The sequence below is a fragment of the Lissotriton helveticus genome, chromosome 9 (genome assembly GCF_964261635.1).
Source record: "Lissotriton helveticus chromosome 9, aLisHel1.1, whole genome shotgun sequence".
NCBI lineage: Eukaryota > Metazoa > Chordata > Amphibia > Caudata > Salamandridae > Lissotriton > Lissotriton helveticus.
The window spans coordinates 28,641,765-28,666,401 of record NC_136070.1 but is presented as its reverse complement, the minus strand read 5'-3'; the positions used below and the strand labels follow the sequence as shown (position 1 = coordinate 28,666,401).

General features: G+C 52.6%; 1 protein-coding gene across 9 annotated transcripts in view; it reads right to left on the bottom strand.

Annotated features, from left to right (window-relative positions):
* HECTD1 (HECT domain E3 ubiquitin protein ligase 1) overlaps positions 1-24,637 on the bottom strand; it is a 424,699-nt gene that overhangs the window by 5,414 nt on the left and 394,648 nt on the right. For all 9 annotated transcript variants that reach the window (XM_078659397.1, XM_078659396.1, XM_078659400.1 and 6 more), the window contains one exon: positions 3,746-3,896. In XM_078659397.1, coding sequence (XP_078515523.1) covers positions 3,746-3,896 — 151 coding nt within the window. The remainder of the gene's footprint in view (positions 1-3,745; positions 3,897-24,637) is intronic.

Sequence of the window (24,637 nt, the reverse complement as noted above, 5' to 3'; positions counted from 1 at the left end):
CTTGGGGGTAGGACTCTCCGCCCTCACGCTCTAGTAGCGCTATAAAAAAGCTCCCCTCTCCCTCCGCGCAGCGGACGCGTACTGCGGACGCGCCGGACCTGCGCCGGAGTCGCGCCAGAGTCCTGCCCGTCTGCGCCCGTCAGCGTCCCGGAGGCGTTTGGCGTGGCAGGGACTTCGGGCCATTATGCTTTCTTACTCCGCGCAGGAGCTCTACTCCCTGCGAGCCGTGGATGCTGCCTGTCACTCAGTATTCCCAGGCCGTTATAGGGGTAAATATAAGTGCCCTGGTTGTAAATGGCATCCTACCAGCAACCTCCGTTCCACCTGTCCGATCAAGGATTGTAGCATTAAACATCTCTGTCTACTCCTTAATACGAGGTCGCTGCATAGACACACTCAGGAGATCTTTGATCTCCTTTCTACGACCAGTCCAACTTGTCTGATGCTCACTGAGACTTGGCTCAACGAGTCCTCCCATCCGGACATAATGGCAGCCATTCCCTCTGATTATACTATCCATCGACAAGATAGAGACAAGGGAAGAGGGGGAGGAGTCGCCCTAGTTGTGAAAAAATCTTTCTCGTGCACAGTCACGCACACAAACACAATCGCAGGGGCTGACTCTCTCGCCTTTACCCTCTCCTTATCACCCCAGCAAGCGGTGAAGGGTCTTGTCGTTTACAGACCTCCAGGCCCTGTGGGATCTTTTTTTGATGATCTCCAGCAGGCTTTGTCTGTCCTTGCTCTAAGATCTGAGCAGTGTCTATTGGCTGGAGATTTTAATTTCCACATGGATGATCCTCAAGACCAAGATGCTATCAAGTTGTTGGATATTACATCTACTCTGGGCCTGTTCCCCTATCTCGTCGGCCCGACCCATGACAAAGGTCATACGCTTGACCAGGTCTTCTCCACTTCACCTATTATGGCCGTTACACTTTTGCCGGTATTATGGTCTGACCACTGTCTCGTCCATTTCGAAATATCTGCCACTGTGAAACCAACGGTCAGTGCTACAAGGCTACAGGGCAGCAGCCACAGGGCGTTCCATCGGGTGACACCAGATCTGCTAGCTCAGGCTCTGGTGGATCATCCCCTGTCCTACATGGGTGATCTGGATAATGACCTTGAGAGTCTGCAATCCTGGCTCCTAGCTAGATTAAATGAACTTGCCCCATTACAGCCACCTAGATCTGCTACCCAACGGATCTCGGCCCCTTGGTTTACGGAGGAACTGGCCCATTCCCGTAGACAATGTAAAGTCGCCGAACGGGCATGGAGAGCCCATTACGATACTGAGGCTAAACAGATCTATAAATCCATGATGAAATCCTACCATGATTTAATCCTTCAGGGCAAGAAATGTTACCTGGCCAAAAGAATTGAGGAAGCAGCAAACTCTTGCAAGGAGATCTTTGCAATTGTTCGAGAATTTACCACTCCGCGCTTACCCTCAGCTCAGAACACCCCGGCCGAGACCTGGGCTAACACCATTGCTAATTTTTTCACCACCAAAATTAGGCAAATCCAGGACTCCTTTCCTCCTAGACCAATAGGCGATCCTCAGATTTTGCCGATCGAGACAGTTCCTTTGTCGACTTCGGGCCCAGTCCTGTTAGACTTCCCGCCCCTTACGGTATCCGCATCCCTAGCTTTTATGAGAAACCTTAAATCGGGCTCACCGCGTGATCCGTGCCCAGCAAAATTTCTAGCGAGAATGGCAGATGTTGTCAACCCCTTAGCCAATCCCATTCTTAACCTCTCCCTGAGTCAGGGAGCTTTGCCTTTTCCTTGGAAACAGGCTATGGTCATTCCTCTCATTAAGAAGCCCAACCTGGACCCAGAAGTGCCATCCAATTACAGGCCGATCTCGCTTCTTCCAGCACTTACCAAAATCTTAGAGAAACACGTTCACAGCGTGCTCTCCAACTTCTTGGAGTCGAACGAGCTGCTCCATGAGTCCCAATCGGGCTTTCGATCGAACCTAAGCACCGAGACGGCGCTCCTGGAAGTCTCTGAGATTGTGAAGGAGGTGCTGGACACCGGAGGCAGGGTGATGTTAGTCATGTTAGACCTGTCGGCGGCGTTTGACACCGTCCCCCATGGGGATCTCCTCACTAGACTACATGACATCGGTCTAGGGGGGACGGCGCTCAACTGGTTTCGCTCCTTTCTAGCCAACCGCCGACAGACGATCTGGGTCCCGTCTGGATCTGCCGAAATGCCGCCATTGGGAGTCGGAGTCCCTCAGGGCTCAGTATTGAGCCCTACTCTATTTAACATCCTCATGACCCCAATGGCGACATTGGCGGAATCCTATGGGGCCCGGATCGTCTCTTATGCTGACGACACCCAGCTTCTGTTCACCTGCCGTAAGAGCCAAGATTTCGATGGGAAAGTATCCGTGAGTGCCTTGGGGCTGTTTTTAATTGGTTCCAACTTAACAGCCTCAAGTGCAACTCGGATAAATCCGAGATACTTTTCTTCGGATGCCCATCGGAACCGGATTGGCATGGTTGGTGGCCCGCGGACATGTTCCCCCCAGCTCAGTCATCTAAATGGGCTAAGAACCTGGGAGTTAAAATTGACAATGAGCTTTCGCTCAAATCCCAGGTGGCTACTCTTACAGGAACGTGTTTCGGGATCCTCAGGATGCTTCGAAAGTTCTTTCCCCTACTTTCCGAGGAACATCGCAGGATAACTGTTCAGGCACTTATTGGATCCAGATTGGATTATGCAAATGTTCTGTATCTGGGTCTGCCAGAATATTTGTTACAGCGCTTGCAGGTGACCCAGAACGCTGCAGCACGAGCGATTTTTGGCCTGCATCGCCGGACTAGTGCCTCAAACCTACTTCTATCCCTCCATTGGCTTCCTATACGGAAGAGGATAATGTTTAAGGCTATGACCTTAGCCCATAAAGCCCTGCATGCCAATGGTGCAAAATACCTCCAGAAGAGGCTGGACTTTTACCGGCCTGCACGATCCTTAAGATCGGAGTCATTGGCTCTGGCGGTGGTGCCACGTATAAAGAGGGCCCGACTGGGCGGTCGGTCCTTTAGATTCCTTGCCCCCCAGCTATGGAACTCCCTACCACTGTCTTTGCGGGCCACATCTAACCTGCTTGTCTTTAGGAAGGGTCTAAAGACCTGGCTGTTTTCTGGTTAGTGTGCCTCTCCCTTTCTGGTTTCTGTTTTTACTGTTATGTTCTCTAGTCTCTCTTAAGGTCTGGTGCATAAAGCGCCGGGACACTCCTTTGGAGTAGCCGTTGCGCTATAAAAGTCCCATATAACATAACATAACATAACTCAACCTGGAGACACAGTCCCACAATACAGCATCATGTATTGACCTCATTCCTTGTCAAGACACCTACTGCTAGATGATCTTATTTACTGTCCTTCATTCGTCTGCCAACACTTCAGCCACCATGATCTATGACCTTTATAGAACAGCAGAACCAAGTCATTCACTATCACGCACACTGGATACAAAGGAACGCTTTGCTCAGCACAGTGCACAGTCTGGAGCCCTCAAGTGTATTCTTCTGCCCGGACCTAACCCCTCTTAGCACTGTCCCCAGACTATCCACATGACCAGCAACACCACTGTTCAAAGCTCCCCCTTCACTAGGTGAAGCACTGTGAGCAGCTCCGAGCTCTCCGAGGTGCAGCATTCTGCCCAGATCAGACCCCACCCCTTCACACTACCCAGACCCGCCCTTGGTGTAGCTCCAAGCTCATACCTGTCGCGAGTGTAGCCTAGCTTCGGCTCCGTGTAGTTGATGATGTCTTCTGCTATCCACGACGGGGACTGGTTCCCACAAAGAATCATTTGCACTTCCTCATGACTGAAAGAACTCAGCTTTTCCATAGGGAACACCCTGTTGAAGCCAACTGGGGAGATCAGAAAAGAAGCAGGTTAGATGTGTTTGGAAAAAGAGAGCAGTACATATTTATAAACATGGAGTCCTATTGTAACCAAAGGTTCGACATTCAGCTTTGCACAAACCAGAGAGACCATCTGAAACCAGCCACATCTGCTGGAGCCTCACAGCTGTCTGCACAGTAACTAGAAAAGAAAGAATGTTATCCTGCACCCTTCTGTGCTATTATTGCTGCAAAGTGTGACATCCTTCAGGGAAGAGCTCAGCTGCGTCGCAATTAGCATGCATCTTTTAACTTCGGTAGGAACAGAGTCAATCCCTTATTACAAGTCCGTACACATATTTCAACGAGAAACAGCTTTTCAGACAGAGAGTTTGCTGCATCTAACTGAAAGAGAGCAGAGGGCTGCAACAGTCTTAATTTTAATGGTCTAAAGTCTGAAATCATGGCTGTTAGCAGTGAAGGAGGAGCATGACCAGCAGAACAACCTGGTACATGCCCAGAGCATCACTTCATGGACTTTAAACTACATCAGGAAGAGATGCAGAGGTTCCTCCACTCATGCAGGGAACTATGTGGATAAACTGTCACTTAATCTCATGCTGTCACAGAATCATTTCATTTTTAAGCACAAAGCAAAAACCTCAGATACCCTACATTTTCAATGGTGGGGAAGTGTTGCGTTTACTATGTTTATCAGGCAAAGAGTTTATAGAACAGGGAAAACTAGTCTTACAAAGCCAGGCTCGGTACAAACCACATTCAGCATTAACAGGTCTGTTAAGAGTGCGGTTTATAATAAGTAGGATAATGTGAAGGAAATACAAATGTTACTTACTTTCTAACCATCTGATCGTAGTGCTGTAGATTCACATGCTCTGCAAACTCCTGTCTAGTGCTAGGCGTGGGTTATTGCAAGTTGTTTGTGAGTCACAAGGCCGGTGGCAACTCCACCCTTAGTCCACAATGCAGCAGGGCTTCTCCTCAGATTGTTTGCACTCAGCAGGTGAGTAGTGTAAGTGGAGTATAGAAGGCAGAGGAGATAAGTACTATCCATTGATAAATGAGAGTGTTGAGTGCATCTGTGATCACAGCTGGCTTTGGGGAGGCACATTGGAATCTATTGCACTACACACTACGAACAGCTGGTTGCAGTGTAAGTAACATCTTAAATGTGTCGCAGGTGCTCGGCATAGACAGTTCCTCCCCTCAGAGGGGGCTGGCGAGCAGATGATGTCTGAAATACAGTTATTAGCACATTCTGGCCAAGTACAGCTTAAGATGTCCACATAGTAATGTTTGGTGTGTGGGGTTAACCATGTAGCAAAGCTTTAGTCAGCTAAGACAAAGTTTCCTAAGAAAGCTATAGTGGCTCTGTTGTTAATATATGGAATGCCCTGCAGGCAACCCGACCAGCATACACTTGACATGGTGCATGCATTTACCAATTTATATGGCAAAGCCAGCCTGAGAACTAGGATTTCCTATGTGTGACTCATCAAAACCTACAAACAATTGCTTTGTCTTACTAGTGGATTGGATTCTATTGATGTAATACATGGACGCCCCCTTAATGTCTAATTACGTAAAACCCTAAAGCACAAGTTACTACTTGTGTAACGATATATCTGTAAGAGACATTAGTTAGTATTAGATTCCTTACCTTAGAATATCCCCAGGCGTCAGACTGGATCCGGAAAATTTTGCGTAGCAGTACCCTTGCGCGTCGGTAGGCGTCGTCTGCGGCTCCGCGTCCGTCGTCGGCGTCGTGGCCGCCGTGATGACGTCGTCGGAGTACTTAGACGCCGCCTCCGCGTTCAGTTCTTAGACACAGCTTTTCCGCGCCAGAAACGCAGAGCTATGCCAAAAACCAACACTGGTGCCAATGAAACTAGGGCCCTGAAGGGGACAACCCTAACCCTAGGTATTGGTTCGCAGAACGGGGAGGATGGGTGGGTCGGTAAGTAATCTAATACTAACTAATGTCTCTTACAGATATATTGTTACACAAGTAGTAACTTGTGCATCTGAAAGAGACACGTTAGTATTAGATTCCTTACCTTAGAATAGATACCCCAGCAATACCAACCCTGGTGGTGGGTCTGCGAACCAATACTCACACCAGAAAGTCCTGGAGGACGGAACGGCCAAAGAAGCCATCCCTCCGGACTTGGCTGTCCAGGCAGTAGTGTCTTGCAAACGTGTGCAGCGATGCCCACGTAGCTGCCTGACAGATGTCTTGTAAGGGCACATCCCTGCCCAGGGCAGTGGTAGTAGCCGTGGCTCGGGTGGAATGAGCCCGCAATCCAGCAGGGGGCTCCTTCCTAGCCAAGGAGTAGCATGCCTGGATACACAAGATGATCCACCGGGAGATGGTCCTCTTGTGTACCGCTTTCCCCTTCTTAGCGCCCACGTAACCAACAAAGAGTTGGTCATCCACCCGGAACTGGCGTGTGCGATCCAAATAGAATGAGAGCGCACGTTTTGGGTCCAGACGATGGAGCCGCTCTTCCTCTTTAGAGGGATGTGGAGGCGGAAAGAAGGTTGGCAAGGTGATAGACTGCCCGATGTGGAAGGCCGTGACAACCTTGGGCAGGAAAGAAGGACGAGTCCTCAGAACAACTTTGTCCGGATGGACAGAGAGGAAAGGAGGTTTAGAAGATAGAGCCTGGAGCTCACTCACTCTCCTGGCAGAGGTGATGGCAACCAGGAATGCAGTCTTCAAAGTCAGAAGGCGAAGAGGACAGTTGTGAAGTGGCTCAAAGGGAGCGCACATCAGGAACGTTAAGACCAGGTTCAAGTCCCACTGAGGCATCACAAACGGAACAGGAGGAAACGTGTGAGTGATGCCCTTAAGAAATCTGTTAACAATAGGGGACTTGAACAAAGAAGGCTGATCAGGTAGCCTGAGAAAGGCTGAAAGGGCAGAAAGGAAGCCCTTGAGAGTGCCCAGAGCAGAGCCCTGCTGGGCAAGAGAAAGAAGAAAGAGAAGAACCTCAGAAAGAGGGGCAGAAAGAGGATCCACAGCCTTTGCTGTGCACCATGCCACAAATCTGTTCCACCTGCAGGCGTATACCGACTTTGTGGAGGGACGCCTGGCTGCCAGAATGATGTTACAGACTTCAGGAGGCAAGTAAAATGGCCTCAACTGTCGCCGCTCAATCTCCAAGCATTGAGGTGGAGACTGGACAGGTTCGGGTGGAGGACCGTCCCCTGCTGCTGCGACAGAAGGTCCTCCTGAAGAGGCAGACGAACCGGGGGATCGACTGACAGACTGAGTAGCTCTGGATACCAGTACCTTCGAGCCCAGTCCGGAGCCACAAGGATGACTTGGGCCCGGTCGCGCTTGATCTTCTTCAGCACTCTGGGCAGAAGTGGTATAGGCGGAAAGGCGTACAACAGACCGCAACTCCACTCACGCCGAAAAGCGTCTCCGAGCGAGTGCCGCCTTGGAAATTCCAACGCGCAGAACTGATGACATTGCGCGTTCTCTTCGGTGGCGAATAGATCTAACCAAGGCTCTCCCCATCGCTGAAAGAGGCCTCGCGCCACGTCCAAGTTCAGACGCCATTCGTGATTCATCATGCACCGACGGCTGAGCTCGTCCGCCCTGGCGTTCAGAGAACCTGCCAGGTGTTGAGCCACCAGGGTCACGCCCTGGCGTTCCAGCCATTGCCAAAGGCGAAGAGCCTCTTGACAAAGGATCCACAACCCCACACCGCCCTGTTTGTTGCAGTACCACATGGCAGTGGTGTTGTCCGTGAACACCTGCACTACACTCCCCCGGACAGAGGGGAGGAATGCCTTCAGTGCCAGACGAATCGCCCTGAGCTCCAACAGGTTGATGTGGAGCCGGGCCTCCGCCGGAGACCAGAGGCCTCTGATCTCCGCCTCTCCCATGTGGCCTCCCCAGCCCTGGAGGGACGCGTCCGTCACAACTACGTGCTCCGGTTGGGGTAGGGAGAGGGATCTGCCGCTGACCCAATCGCGGTCCGAAAGCCACCACTGCAGCTGTCTCGCAGTGCCCTCCGAGATCAGGACGTGGTGGCATAGGTTGCCCTGATGCTGGGCCCACTGAAACTTCAGGTCCCACTGCAGAGCCCGCATCCGCCCCAGAAGCCGCAGCGTCAACCTGACCGAGACCCGGGATAACGGCTGAAAGATGGGAATCAGAGCCTGAATATCCCGGACCCGCTGTTCGGGCGGATAAACCCGAAAGCGCGCAGAGTCCAGAACCGCTCCGATGAAGAGGAGCTTCTGAGAGGGACACAGGTGCGACTTCGGCACATTGATGGAAAACCCCAGCAGGTGCAGGAGGTCTGCCGTCGTCTGGAGGTAGCTGACGACTGTCTGGGGCGAGCCCGCCTTCAACAACCAGTCGTCGAGGTAGGGGAAGACTGAAACCCCTAACCGGCGCAGATGAGCTGCGACCACCGCCATCACTTTCGTGAACACCCGTGGGGCGCTGGTAAGGCCGAAGGGGAGCACGGTAAACTGAAAGTGCTCGCGGCCCACCATGAACCGCAGGTTGCGCCGGTGGGCAGGCAGGACGGGGATATGAAAATAAGCGTCCTGCAAGTCCAACGCTACCATCCAGTCTCCTGGGTCCAGGGCAGCAAGGACCTGAGCCAGTGTCAGCATCTTGAACTTCTCCTTCCGGAGGAAGCCGTTGACGTTCCGTAGGTCCAAGATAGGGCGTAGGCCCCCTTTGCCCTTCTTGGGTACCAGGAAGTAGTGGGAGTAGCAACCACACCCTACTTCTGGCCCAGGAACGCGCTCGATGGCCCCCTTTGCCAAGAGGGCCGTAACTTCCTCCTGCAGAAGTCGCAAGTGATCCCCCGATACACGGTGGTTCTGCGGTGGCATGGCTGGAGGAGTCGCCTCGAAGGGGAGGGAGTAGCCCCTTCGGACGATTTGCAGCACCCACCTGTCCGAAGTGACGGTGCGCCAGTGGAGGTGGTGATGGCGAACCCTGCCTCCAACTGGCGTCACATGGGCCTGAAAGCACGGACTAGGAGGGTTTTGAGGCGGATGCTGCGGGGTAGGTGTGGACTGACCTCGCCGTTGCCCCCGACCGCCCGGACGGCGGTTCCCACGGCCGCCACCGCGTTGGGTATTGCCCTGCGGTGCGTGGCTGGCGGCGCGTGTGGGCGCACCCCTTCCGTGGCCACGAAAGGAGTGATAGGCAGCCGGTTGCTGGCGATGGCCCGAAAGGCCTAAGGACTTGGCCGTAGCCCTGGAGTCCTTAAAACGCTCAAGCGCATGGTCTGCCTTGTCGCCAAAGAGGCGACGGCCATCGAACGGCATGTCCATGAGCGTGTTCTGGACATCTGCCGAGAAGTTGGCGGACCTCAGCCAGGCGTGGCGTCTGACCGCCACCGTCATTGCCATCGCTCTGCCCAGCGAGTCGGTGGTATCCAGCCCACACCTAATGGAGTATTTTGCTGCGTCCCGGCCCTCCACAAGGGCTTGGCAGAGTTTGGCCCGTACCTCCAACGGACACTCTGGCAGCACTTCCGCGACCTTATCCCACACCGAGTGGGTGTAACGTCCCAAGAGGCAGGCGGTGTTGGTAGACCGCAGGCCGAGGCTCAGTGTGAGAAGTTGGCCTGATGTGCAGTGTTCACTATTCTAGTGATCACTATATATCAGTCCAAACAACCCTTATTGATGATTGGTTGTAAGTCAACCTTATAGACCAGCTATCCTAGTAGCATGGATACGAGCAGTCTAAGGCAAAGACTCTAGAGGGCGTGTTAAGCCAGCTGTTTTACCATCACATTACCCCTTGAACACCCAGTGAAAGGACACCACACAAGTGTTACGAAAATAAACAGTGTATTTATTAGAATCACAACAACCCTGTACTCTTTATGAGGACAGGGTGCTAGGCACACAACAAAACTCTTATGAAAATACTTAAGTTAGCACGTTATACACAAATGCCCGAGGGGCACGAAAAACCATATACTCTAAAAGTGGAATGCGAAATTACTAGCAGGTAAGTACAGTACTAATAGGCTTTGGAATCGCTAGGACCTGACTAGGGAATCGTTAGATTACTTCTAGGAGACCTAGGGGACTCGGGTGCAGAGTGTGCACTCTCACGCGGGATGCGGGACAAAGTCTATGGAGGCTAGTAAAGGCAAAGTGAGTGTTCACGGGCGAACCCGACCTGGTAGGGAGAAAACGACAGTGGATCCTGACCCTTGGATAGTGAGGCTATGCTGGGACACCGAAGTGCCGAAGTTACCTAGCCCAGGGGCTGCAGCTGCATAGGTCTGAAAAGACGTCGGGAATCTCGTTGCCGGACCAGGAGCCTGGAAGAAGGAAGTTGCTGGCAGGCGACCAGTGAAGGAAAGTTCGATGGATCCAAGCCTGGATCAAGGAAGAAGGAAACCTGAAAGCAGAGGGGACCAAGTTCTTGAATCACTAGCCAGTGATTAAGTGGGCACCAGGATGGCACCGGGCGAAGTCACCGCAGTCAGGTGAGTGGGCGCTGCTGGGCTCTGCAGTCTCTCGGACCAGGAGGCGTTGTCGGCGACCAGGATGGAGGTGCGAGCTGTCCCACGAAGGTTCTTGCTGTCGACGTCGCTGGACCCAGGATTGGGCAACAAGTCTTGGCAAATGCAAGGCCCACGCGGTGGACCTAAAATGGCGTCTTAGCCGGACCAGGAGGGTCCAGGGTACTTCTCCGATGGAGGGAAGCAAGGGCCAGTCTGGAGCCACCAGACTAGCAGCAGTGTTGTCGTCGGGCGTCGTTCGGAAGGCCACAAGCCAGCGGGCTAGTAGCCAAACAACGCGGTGAGCAGCAGAAAGCAGAAGGGCCCCACGCCGATCGTGGAGATGCTGGGGGGCTGCTCTTCGGTGCTGGAGCTGCTCAGGGTGGGGGCTTCTCGGACCCCAAAGCACTCACCAGGTAATTACTCGGTGGGCTTGTTGTGCAGAAGTCGTGCAGTCTTGGCGATAGCCGGTCCCTCGAGGTCTCGTCGCACCCACGGTTCTCAGCTGTGCTGTAGAGGTGGGTAGAGGTCAGAGGTGCCAGGGAAGCCGGGTCTCGTCGAGCTGGGCAGTCGGATTCCGGAGGAAGGACGTACAGCAGACCGCAGTGTTCTTAGATGGTGCCTGCGGATGCAGGGTGACTACTCCTTAGCCACAAGGGAGAATCTTGAGGAAGAAATCGTGAAGTCCTTTCGTGGAAAGTGGTATCTTGATTCCAAAGATGATCTGATTTGGAAGGGGGCCTGCTCCTACCTTTATCTGGGAAAAGGGGGCTGGCACGCGACTAAGTCCTGCCCTAGGGGTGGGACTAGGAGGGGGGTGGTTACACCCACTTCCTTGGCGGGCTTTTCCCCAGCACAGGGTCTGGAGTGTCCCTGGAACTGGTTCAAGCCAGCCTATGCACAGTGAGCACCGGGGTGCCACGTGCAGTCACCTTCTTCTGAAGCCCTGCCTACCTACAATACACAAAATCCTGTCTGGGACGGTGCTGGCACCGCCCCTGGCAGGAAACCCTTTGTCCTTATCTCCTGCTCTGGGAGGACTCCCAGCAGCAGGAGGGCAGACTTGTGTCTCGGTGGCAGCATCCATTTTGTGGATGCTAAGGCTCTGTCTGACTTTAACCGGGGTTAGGGGTTACATACATGTCGTGTCCCTCTAGAAGGGTGGAATGCTAACCCCGTCGCCAGAATTGGCGAGGGGTTAGTATTCCAATTCGTATGACACCTTACTCGACATGTTTTGATAAAGCGATACCAGAGTTGGCATATAACCGCGAGGATTATAATGCACTTAAGAGTATATGGTATGCGATATCATGGAAACGGCTAAGGGATGGATCCCGAACGCCGCAGACAGGCTCAGCTCATGCCAGAGCACCATCTCACACGATTCCAAGCACTCTGCCTTCAGGATTGTTAAGGCCTGCCATAGGAGTGACTGATAGGAGATCTGTGTGTCCATTTTAGGGTTAGATATAGGTATACTATATCTAAAGCAAAGGGTGATTACACCACCTTGCCCCAGCTGTCGTGCAGCCAGTTGTGTCAGATTTGGATGGCCAGCCAGGGGTGGCATAATACATGCTGCAGCCCCTGGTAGGCCCTGGGTACACCTATGCCCTGGGTACCTAAGGTACACTGTACAGGGACTGATAAGGTGACTCAGTATACAATTAGATATGTACCTAAGGTACATGGAATCCATTTTACAGAGAGAGCAGTAGGCCTGGGGTCCTGAATAGCAGGGCCCCAGGTCAACTAAGTCAGAAAACCAGCAAAACACCAGGCAAAAAGTTGGGGGCAACCATAGTCAGGGATCTACCTTCCTACATAACCCCCCCCCCAAACGAAAGGAGATAAGGCTATCCTTGCCAGGTAAGCCTATATTGCCTGAGTGGAAATATAAGGAAGTACCAGCACTGGCATGGTTACCCCCTATGTCATGGTCCACTAAGCAATCCCTCACCCTAAGGGTATCTGAGGGTCTCCACCATAGGGAATCCCTACCTGTGGTGTGCTTTGGCCAAGTAAAAGGCTGGTGCTGAAATGGAGTACTGAAGTGAGGCTCCACTAATTTTGGGCTCAGCTTCCTCCAATCATTTTCCACCATAGAGGCCTTTCTTTCTAAGACTGAGTTGTTTTGGGCTCTCAGGGTCAACCTCTGGCTACCTACAGCTGGAGGTTGGGTCCCTCTGTTTGGCTTACTGGAGGGACAGGTCAGGTCTGGGGCCCTCAGGTCCCAAGTTTGGCTGTGCCCAACAGTGTCCATCTGTGGGAGGTCCCTAACTAATTTTAAGGGGGATCCCTCAGGAGTGTGTTTTATTTTCACTTGGCTAGGACTACTAGCTTAAGTGCCCTTAATCTGCTGATTGGGGAATTCTTTTGGACAGGGGGCCCCTGGGGGTCCAACACTGGCCTCCCTGACCTCTACAGCCCTGGGCTGACTGAGGCAGGGTAGAGAGGGGCAGGTTACCTGCTCCAGACTGGCTCCCACCTTGGAAGGGTCCACTGACATCAGGGGTTCTGCCAGGCTAGGCCTGACTACCTCTGTGGCAGTTTCTTCACAAGGGGTCAGATCAGTTCCCTGAGGAGGCTGATCCTTTCCTAAAGTCTGGTGGGAGGGAGATTTCTCTTCCTCCTCAATGCTCTCTGTTTGAGTGGAGTGATCCATAATTTCAGGCTTCACAACACTATTATCTGTCTGAGTTTGAGCTGTGGCCATCACAACTCTCCCAACCTTTTCAGGAGGGGGCTCAGTTTGGGTGTGGGCTGTTACCATGACAGCCTTGACAACCTGTTCTGGGAAGGAAGTTGTCTGAGATTGGGTTGTGACTGGCACAACCCTCCTGACCTGTTCAGGGAGGACATCTTGGACTGGGGCTGTGGCTAACACTGCCCCACTAACCTTACCATGGATGTTTACCATTTTAGAATGGGTTTCTTGCTCAACTTCAGCCCAGGCTGAGAGCTCTAAATCATTCCCCAGTAGGCAATCTACAGGCAAGTTTGGTGACACTGCCACTCTCTTGTGGCCAGTGACACCTCCCCAGCTGAGATTGACCACTGCCATGGGATGATCTCTCTGTACTCCATCAATATTGGTCACCTGGTATGTGGCACCAGGTAAAAGTTGCCTTGAGGGGACTAGACTCTCAGTCACCATAGTGATGCTAGCCCCTGTATCTCTATAGGCCTCAACTTTTATACCATTGATGAGGGGCTCCTGTCTGTACTTGCCCAAAGTGTTGGGACAAGTTGTGAAGTTGGCAAACCCCATGCCAGTCTCACAGACAAGAGTATCTAAGTCAGGGGACCTGGTTAGGCCAGAGTCCCCAGGAACTCCCAAAGTAAATGCACCCAAATTCTTGGGGGCACTCCCACCACCTGGGGGATTACTACTAGTAGTAACAGGAGGTTTGGGAATGTTACTTGGGGGTATGTTTTCCTTATTGTTATTCTTTGGGCAACTGCTGTCAGTTTTTAAATGACCCACCTGTTTACAGGGATAACAATAAGGTTTCTTCTGGTTGTTGGAAGGATTCTGGGACCCACCCCCCTCAGAGGATTTTTGGGGCCCTGATGTGGTTTGATCTGTAGATTTATTCACACCCTTCTCTTGAGGCTTGGTTGATTCCTTTTTCTGGTCACCACCTTGGTTCTTGGGCCTAATCCTGGTTCTGAGCCATTTGTCTGCCCTCTTACCCAATTCTTGTGGAGAGGTCAGATCAGAGTCTACCAGGTGCTGGTGTAATAACTGGTTCTGAAAATTATTTAAGACTTGCTCTCTCATAATAAGATTATACAATCCTGTGAAGTCAGTAACCTTGCTACCCAGTAGCCAGCCTTCCAAAGCCTTAGTGGCACAATCAACAAAGTCAGACCAGTCCTGAGACTGAGTTTTCTGGGTGTCTCTGAACAGCAACCTGTACTGCTCAGTGGTTAAACCAAACCCATCAACCAGTGCATTTTTCAGGACCTGGTAATTGTTAGCATCCTCCACTCTTGTAGTGAGGAGCTTATCTCTACCTTTACCATCAAAGGAGAGCCACAGTATAGCTGCCCACTGACTTCGGGGAATGCACTGCACAGTGCAGGCCCTCTCCAAAGCAGCCATCCATTTCTGGATATCATCCCCTTGCTTAAAGGGGGGCACTATCTTAGTCAGGTGTTTAGTATCTAAACCCTTCTCTCTATCTCTTGGGAGATTGCTGCCACCAGTGGGAGCTAACCCACTCATCTGCTGCTCTCTTGCCAGGGCAAGCTTCTCTTTGGCCAGGGCAATTTCTTCCCTTTCAATCCTCAGTTCAGCTTGTCTCATCCTAGCTTCATGCTCCTTTCTCTGAGGGGAAGTAAATCTCAGGGGAGAAGGAATCCTCCACAGAGGAGAAGAGGCATTAGAGTGCAGAGATCTATTGGAGTCCCTAGAAAGAGATCTATCTCTCCTAACTCCAAGGTTAGGCCCACTTCGGGTTAGTACTGGGGGTCCCCCAGATCCTAGCCCAAGTAAGTCTAAGTTGGCCCTGGTTAGCCTTCTGACTACCTCAAGACCTTTGTCTACCTCATCCCCAGAGAGTTCCTCCTGATCCTCCTCCTCCTCAACTGCAGTAGCAGTGTTGGGGAGGTCTGGATCCCCAGAGGTCCCCTCTAAGGCTGGCATGTTCTCATGTAACTGAGAAAGCTTTCTGGCATCATATGTCTCTAAGAGACCTATCAGAAAGGGAATGGTGGGGTTAGACCCCTGCTTCAGTTTTCTGGAGACACAGATCTGTCTCATCTCCTGGAAACTGAGAGCTGCATATCTTGAAGTGACCTGTGGAGGGTCAACACTGACCAGGGGAGTCTCAGTAGAATCTCCCTGGGTAGACATGCTTTTCTAGTGAGGTGTAAGTGGTGCACTTACCTACACTATATGTTTGCCTACTGATCCCTTGCTAGAGTTGTAGTTTAGGGTGTGCTAGGCCCTAGGAGCTACAACAGCTGGTTCAGTAGAACTCAGAGTATTCTAAGCTAAGTTATATGTACCTTTAGTACTTATGTGATCTTTCACAAGATATTCTTAGGGCATGTGTGGTAAAACAACAGCAAGCTCAAATCCCAACCGCTGCTCACCAATGTCAGAAGTTGGCCTGATGTGCAGTGTTCACTATTCTAGTGATCACTATATATCAGTCCAAACAACCCTTATTGATGATTGGTTGTAAGTCAACCTTATAGACCAGCTATCCTAGTAGCATGGATACGAGCAGTCTAAGGCAAAGACTCTAGAGGGCGTGTTAAGCCAGCTGTTTTACCATCACATTACCCCTTGAACACCCAGTGAAAGGACACCACACAAGTGTTACGAAAATAAACAGTGTATTTATTAGAATCACAACAACCCTGTACTCTTTATGAGGACAGGGTGCTAGGCACACAACAAAACTCTTATGAAAATACTTAAGTTAGCACGTTATACACAAATGCCCGAGGGGCACGAAAAACCATATACTCTAAAAGTGGAATGCGAAATTACTAGCAGGTAAGTACAGTACTAATAGGCTTTGGAATCGCTAGGACCTGACTAGGGAATCGTTAGATTACTTCTAGGAGACCTAGGGGACTCGGGTGCAGAGTGTGCACTCTCACGCGGGATGCGGGACAAAGTCTATGGAGGCTAGTAAAGGCAAAGTGAGTGTTCACGGGCGAACCCGACCTGGTAGGGAGAAAACGACAGTGGATCCTGACCCTTGGATAGTGAGGCTATGCTGGGACACCGAAGTGCCGAAGTTACCTAGCCCAGGGGCTGCAGCTGCATAGGTCTGAAAAGACGTCGGAAATCTCGTTGCCGGACCAGGAGCCTGGAAGAAGGAAGTTGCTGGCAGGCGACCAGTGAAGGAAAGTTCGATGGATCCAAGCCTGGATCAAGGAAAAAGGAAACCTGAAAGCAGAGGGGACCAAGTTCTTGAATCACTAGCCAGTGATTAAGTGGGCACCAGGATGGCACCGGGCGAAGTCACCGCAGTCAGGTGAGTGGGCGCTGCTGGGCTCTTCAGTCTCTCGGACCAGGAGGCGTTGTCGGCGACCAGGATGGAGGTGCGAGCTGTCCCACGAAGGTTCTTGCTGTCGACGTCGCTGGACCCAGGATTGGGCAACAAGTCTTGGCAAATGCAAGGCCCACGCGGTGGACCTAAAATGGCGTCTTAGCCGGACCAGGAGGGTCCAGGGTACTTCTCCGATGGAGGGAAGCAAGGGCCAGTCTGGAGCCACCAGACTAGCAGCAGTGTTGTCGTCGGGCGTCGTTCGGAAGGCCACAAGCCAGCGGGCTAGTAGCCAAACAACGCGGTGAGCAGCAGAAAGCAGAAGGGCCCCACGCCGATCGTGGAGATGCTGGGGGGCTGCTCTTCGGTGCTGGAGCTGCTCAGGGTGGGGGCTTCTCGGACCCCAAAGCACTCACCAGGTAATTACTCGGTGGGCTTGTTGTGCAGAAGTCGTGCAGTCTTGGCGATAGCCGGTCCCTCGAGGTCTCGTCGCACCCACGGTTCTCAGCTGTGCTGTAGAGGTGGGTAGAGGTCAGAGGTGCCAGGGAAGCCGGGTCTCGTCGAGCTGGGCAGTCGGATTCCGGAGGAAGGACGTGCAGCAGACCGCAGTGTTCTTAGATGGTGCCTGCGGATGCAGGGTGACTACTCCTTAGCCACAAGGGAGAATCTTGAGGAAGAAATCGTGAAGTCCTTTCGTGGAAAGTGGTATCTTGATTCCAAAGATGATCTGATTTGGAAGGGGGCCTGCTCCTACCTTTATCTGGGAAAAGGGGGCTGGCACGCGACTAAGTCCTGCCCTAGGGGTGGGACTAGGAGGGGGGTGGTTACACCCACTTCCTTGGCGGGCTTTTCCCCAGCACAGGGTCTGGAGTGTCCCTGGAACTGGTTCAAGCCAGCCTATGCACAGTGAGCACCGGGGTGCCACGTGCAGTCACCTTCTTCTGAAGCCCTGCCTACCTACAATACACAAAATCCTGTCTGGGACGGTGCTGGCACCGCCCCTGGCAGGAAACCCTTTGTCCTTATCTCCTGCTCTGGGAGGACTCCCAGCAGCAGGAGGGCAGACTTGTGTCTCGGTGGCAGCATCCATTTTGTGGATGCTAAGGCTCTGTCTGACTTTAACCGGGGTTAGGGGTTACATACATGTCGTGTCCCTCTAGAAGGGTGGAATGCTAACCCCGTCGCCAGAATTGGCGAGGGGTTAGTATTCCAATTCGTATGACACCTTACTCGACATGTTTTGATAAAGCGATACCAGAGTTGGCATATAACCACGAGGATTATAATGCACTTAAGAGTATATGGTATGCGATATCATGGAAACGGCTAAGGGATGGATCCCGAAAGCCGCAGACAGGCTCAGCTCATGCCAGAGCACCATCTCACACGATTCCAAGCACTCTGCCTTCAGGATTGTTAAGGCCTGCCATAGGAGTGACTGATAGGAGATCTGTGTGTCCATTTTAGGGTTAGATATAGGTATACTATATCTAAAGCAAAGGGTGATTACACCACCTTGCCCCAGCTGTCGTGCAGCCAGTTGTGTCAGATTTGGATGGCCAGCCAGGGGTGGCATAATACATGCTGCAGCCCCTGGTAGGCCCTGGGTACACCTATGCCCTGGGTACCTAAGGTACACTGTACAGGGACTGATAAGGTGACTCAGTATCCAATTAGATATGTACCTAAGGTACATGGAATCCATTTTACAGAGAGAGCAGTAGGCCTGGGGTCCTGAATAGCAGGGCCCCAGGTCAACTAAGTCAGAAAACCAGCAAAACACCAGGCAAAAAGTTGGGGGCAACCATAGTCAGGGATCTACCTTCCTACACTCAGGGATGAGAAGATCTTCTTCCCATACTGGTCATACCTCTTGGATTCCCGATCCGGCGGGGCCGACGGGAATGCGGTCTGGGAATTGGAGGCCTGGATGACCAAGCTCTCAGGGGTGGGGTGGGTGGACAGGAAACATGGGTCGCCCGGGGCTGGGCGGTGGCGCCTGGCCACGTTCCTATCTACAGGCGAACCCGTAGCGGGCCTGGACCAAGTGCCCAAAAGAACGTCCGTTAAGGCCTCATTAAAGGGCAGCAGAGGCTCGGCTGAGCTTGACTGCGGTTTAAGGACCTCAGTGAGGAGGTTAGTCCTCACGGCCGCGACGGGGAGCTCAAGGCCCAAGGCCTTGGCAGCCCTCATCAGCACCACACTATAAGTTGCCCCCTCCTCCGAAGCCACGGTAGGAGGTGAGACAAAACCAGTGTCTGGAGAAGTGTCCAGACCACTGACATCCCCAAGGTCTCCTGACCAGTCCACATGAGACTGACACTCCCTGGTCAGAGGGTCCTCAGACCCCTCCCAGTCCTCCTCCTCACCCATCTCCTGAGATTCAGGGTCCTCAATCAATGGGGCCTGCTCATAAAAGTGAAAATCACCATACGACGTCTGGAGCGGCGCCCATCGGGGCCGTCCCAACGGCTGAGCAGGAATGGGGACAGGACCGGGGTCGGCGCCGCCCGGAGCCGGCGCCGGAGGTGACACCTGAGGGTCCGACGCCGGGGAGGTCGTCAGATCCACCGGCGACGAACCAGATCCCGAAGGGGGGCCAGCGGCGTCCTGCGGCGCCGGTCCCGAAGGCGCCGGCGGCGTCGGAACAGCTGGACCCCTCGGCGCCGGGCCCGAGGGCACCGGCGGCGTCGGGATAACAGGGAGCTGCGGCGCCGGGCCCGAAGGCGCCGGCGGCGTCGGGACCGAAGCACCCGACGGCGTTGGGGCCGGAGCCGCCGACCCGCTAGAACTCCCAGACGGGTCCGCTGGGCCCGGAGGCGTCGCGGAACCCGTCGGAGGAGAGAGTTTCCTCATGGCCATGAGGAAGCGCTCGATCTCCTCCAGCGACGCGTTCAGCCCAGGGACCGGAGGGTATGGAGCCGGACGCGACGCCCGCGGCCCCGACGGAGCCACGTGGGCGGTGTCACCCGAACCCCCGCCGCATCGCGCGAGCGTCGGGGGGAGTCCGAGGAGCGATGACGCCGCTTGGACTTCTTGTGCCTCTTACCTGACGACGACTTCGACCCGGAAGAGTGAGGCCCTACTCTCGGAGCTGTGGTGGCTCCGGGCCCGCGACCTGTCCCTCGACCTCCCGTGGGATCGGGACCTCTCACGGCGCGGGACCGACTGTCGGAGTTCGAGGCGCCTACGGGACCGCTCCCGCCTGGCTTTCGAAGAGAGGGCCCGACAGTCGGAGCAGGCCTTGTCGTCGTGGTCGACGCCCAGACACGACAAACAGACGCGGTGAGAATCCGTGACCGACATCAGCCGGTCGCAATCGTCACAAGGCTTGAAGCCGGGCATCCCTAAGGCACCGAATCGGAGTCGAGAGACTTCGAACCAGGATCAAAAAGGATCAAAAAAGTTAGTCAAAAATTGACTAGGGTTACTGCTTTTTCCAGATCTGCGCTTGCTGGCGCGGAAAAAAGAAGAACTGACGTCAGCACGCGGAGGCGGCGTCTAAGTACTCCGACGACGTCATCACGGCGCCCACGATGCAGACGACGGACGCGGAGCCACAGACGACGCCTACCGACGCGCAAGGGTACTGCTACGCAAAATTTTCCGGATCCAGTCTGACGCCTGGGGATATTCTAAAGTAAGGAATCTAATACTAACGTGTCTCTTTCAGATACCCTTTATGCTAGAGGCGGGAATATGGGCAGCTCAATAGTTGGCGCGACATAGACATGAAAAACCACATTTGAAAGGAACTTGGGCTTGAGTCTCAGAGACTGCCCTATCCCTATGAAGAAGGATCAGTGGCTCTTCTCTGGTTAAGGCATGCAGCTCACTGATGCACCTCAAAGCAGTAACGGCTACTAAAAGGCCACCTTGCATCAAAAGAACTGCAGGAGTGCATAGGTGCAAGGAGTGGGCCCAGCAGCCTTGTTTATGTTCCAGGCGGATGCATGGGGGGTCTTTGAAGGGATCACTCTTTTGAGGCCTTCCAAAGTCCTTAACAGGGATTTTAAGGAGTGATAAGTCTTCCCACTATTGCAGGGGGGTTGCAACCGCAGCTAGATGTAAACAAGAGAGCTGTGCATGCTAATCCTGCTTTCTGTAAATGTAAGAAGCAGAAGATGATACCCTGCACAGAAGATGTAAGGGGGTCTATGAGTTTGTTAATGCAGTGGTTAAACCTTTTAAATGGCTGCGCAGCAGGCAGTACCACACGCCGATCTCATCCTTATCTATAAAGGGAGGGGAAATGCTCTGTGAAAAACAGGCAGCAGCTGTTGATTGTGGTAGGCTTATCCTGTGACAGCATTTAAATTCTACCACAAAAAGAACAGGTTCTGCCGAGGCTGAAGTTGGGACTTATTCGCATGGGTGGTGAACCCGCGCTTGTGGACATTGATGAGGGTGTGCTAGGCATTGTTGTCTACTTGATCAGCTAGTCATTCAGGTGAGGAGACACATGAATAGTTGTTTCTGCACAGATGTGCAGCAACCATCTCTAGGCACTTTGTAAATAACTTTGGGGCGGTAGTGACCCCGAAAGGTAGTACTTTAATTAGTAATGTTTTCCTCTTCCCACAAAGTGGAGTCACCGGCGGTGGTCTGGATATATGGGGAAATAGGCATCCTTGAGTTTTAGAGCTGTCTTGAATTCCCTCTCCAGAGACACAGGATACGTCCTGCAGGGTGGGCGTGTGGAAGTAATCCAACAGCATGCAGTGGTTTAAGGGTCTGATGCCCACAACCATAGGGTACCATTTTTCTTTGGCATTAAAAACGGGGAGTAAACTCCTTTGCCCGGCTAGTGTAGAGGCATTGGCTCGAGAGCACCTTTGGCAAGGAGTGCCTGCACTTAACCCTTTAGCTGATGCTGATGGGGACGTGGTGTTGCAGTGGAAGGTTTGGTACTGTGCATCTCTAGGGAGTACCCCACTTTGAGGTGTTAGGTATTGAATATGCTACTTACCAGTATGCATCTGTTCTTGGCATGTAGGGCTGCTAACATTCATATCTTAGCATTAGATCGCCGCCTAGTGTTGGGCTCGGATGATTGCACATTGTTGTCCTGGAAGAGTCTTCGAAGTATCCTGAGATAGGTGGCTCCTCCCCTGGACTACAGTGCGCATGGGCATCGGCTCCATCCCCAGATTGTTTTTCGCCATTGTGGCAGGAGATGGAGTGAAAGTGTAAAGGATGTCCATGCTAATGAATAAATACAATAGTATATCTGCAGCTGCGACAGGCACCGGGGAGGAGGGCGGGCGATATGAATGTTAGCAGCCCTACATGCCAAGAACAGATGCATACTGGTAAGTAGCATATTCAGTTCGAGGCATGTGGGCTGCTAAATTCATATCTTAGCATAGAATACATAGCAGTCCCTCCATCAGCGGCGGTTGCCCGTGCCAGCTGCAGAAACCTGAAAAAGTGTCTTTAGAACAGCCTGTCCTACAGCTGCTTGCTGCTTGGAATGCACATCAACACAGTAGTGTTTTGTGAAGGTATGTGGTGTGACCCACGTGGCTGCTCTGCAAATATCCTCTAAAGGAATGTTCCCTAGGAAAGCCATGGATGCCCCCAGTTTGCGTGTGGAGTGCGCTCTGGGGGGTATTGTTAAAGTGCGCTTGGCTTTTTGATAACATATTTGGATGCACTTAACAATCCACCTGGCTATCCCTGCTTTGGAAATTGGGTTGCCTTTGTGTTGTGGTGCGAAGGCAACAAAGAGTTGTTTCGTCTTTCTAAAGGGTTGTGTTCTGTCTATGTAGTACATCAACGCCCTCCGTACATCTAAGGTATGGAGCATTCTTTCCGCCACCGTTTGCGGGTTTTGAAAGAATGCTGGCAAGTCAATAGTTTGATTAAGATGAAACTGTGACACCACCTTAGGAAGGAATTTAGGGTTAGTGCGTAGCACCACCCTATTTGGGTGAATTTGAATGAACGGCTCTTGTATGGTGAGCGCTTGCAGCTCACTGACACGCCTCAGAGACGTAATAGCTATTAGAAAGGCCACTTTCCACGTAAGGAATTGGAGCTCACACGAGTGCAGTGGCTCAAATGGTGGCCCCATCAGTCTGGTGAGAACGACGTTGAGGTTCCACACCGGAGCTGGTGGAGTTCTTGGGGGAATGACTCTCTTCAGACCTTCAAGGAAGGCTTTAATGGCGGGCACCCTGAAGACAGAGAGGTGCTGCCTGTTCTGAAGATAAGCCGCTATGGCTGAGAGATGTATCCTAATGGAAGTGTACGCCAGATTGCACTTGTAGAGATGTAACAGATAACAGATGATGTTGGGAATAGATGCATCTAGCGGGTTGATGTCATTGGACGTACAGTAGATGACAAAACGCTTCCACTTAGCAGCATAGCATGCTCTAGTAGTAGGTTTCCTCGCCTCCTTGATGATACTCATGCATTCTGGAGGTAGGTTAAGGTATCCAAACTCTAGGACTTCAGGAGCCAGATCGCCAGGTTGAGCTGTCGTGGATCTGGATGCTGAATGTCTCCATGGTTCTGCGTCAAAAGACTGGGTGTGAGGCGCAGTCTTTGATGCGGCACCACCGAGAGTTCGAGGAACGTGGTGTACCAAGCCTGGCGCGCCCACGTTGGAGCAACCAGGACGAGTGTCATGGAGTGCTGCCTTAGCTTTCTTGCGACCAGCGGTATTAGAGGGGCTGGCGGAAAAGCGTATGCAAATTTGCCTGACCAGTTCATCCATATCGCATTCCCCTGCGACTGTGGGTGAGGGAACCTGGCGGCAAAGAGTCGGCATTTTGCGTTCTCCTTTGTTGCGAACAGGTCTATCTCCGGATGACCCCACTGTTGGAAGAACGGGTGGAGAACAGAAGGGTGTATCTCCCACTCGTGCATCTGATGGCTGTATCTGCTGAGCAGATCCGCCATCTGATTGTCCTTGCCCGGGAGGTGTTCTGCCATGAGGAAGATGTTCCTCTGAATGGCCCACTTCCACATGCTCTGAGCCAGATGAGACAGCTGTGGCGAGTGGGTGCCTCCCTGCTTTTGAATGTAGTACATCGCGGTCATGTTGTCCGTCCGGACTAGCACGACCTTGTTGCTCAGATGTACAATGAAGGACTTGAGCGCCATGAAGATTGCCATCAGTTCCAGATAGTTGATGTGCATCTTCTGTTGCTGCGTCGTCCATAGTCCCTGCACTGTGTAAGTGAGCACATGAGCTCCCCATCCCTGGAGAGACGCGTCCGTTGTCAGGATAATCTGCGGCACAGGCTCTTGGAACAGTCGGCCCTTGCAAAGGTTGTGTGGAGTCCACCAATGCAGAGAGTCGTATGCCCGACTGGTAACCAACACTAGGTCTGTCAATTGCCCACGAGCCTGTGTCCACTGATTCGCTAAGCACTCCTGGAGCGGGCGCATATGCAACCGTGCGTGAGGGACTATGAAGATGCAGGAGGCCATCATGCCTATCAACTGCATGAACACTCTCGCTGGCAGGGAGTGTCGTGGTCTGAATCGTTGGATCAGCGACTGAATGCTGTCGATTCTGACTTGGTTTGGCTGAGCCATGGCTGTCAGGGTGTTGATCGTAGCACCCAGGAACTGCCGGACATGTGCCGGCTGAAGATGCGATTTTGGGTAGTTCAGGGAGAAACCCAGATCGTGAAGCAGGCGAATTGTAGTCGACATGTCTGCGGCGCACTGTTGCTCCGACTTGGCTTGTACGAGCCAGTCGTCTAGGTAGGGGTAGACATGGATATTCTGCCTCCTGAGGTGCGCCGCCACTGTCGCTAGACACTTGGTGAACACCCTCGGGGCTGTTGTGACTCCGAAGGGTAGGACTTTGAACTGGTAGTGCCTGCCTTGAATAGTGAACCTGAGATATTTCCTGTGTGACGGGTGTAGTGGAATATGGAAATAAGCATCCTTGAGATCTAAGGTTGCTAAGAAGTCTCCCTGGTTTAGCAAGGGAAGAATCTGCTGCAGTGTAAGCATGTGGAAATGTTCCGATAGTATGTACAGGTTGAGGGGACGTAGATCGAGAATGGGCCTGAGAGAACCGTCCTTCTTTGGAATAAGGAAGTACAGGGAATATACCCCTGTGCCTTCCTCCCCCACCGGCACGAGCTCGATTGCGCCTTTTTGCAGCATCGCCACTACTTCCTGCTGCAATAAGTGCAAGTGCTCTGCGGACATAGGCCTTTGCCTTGGTGGGATGTTGGGTGGAGTGGATGTCAACTCTAGGCAATAA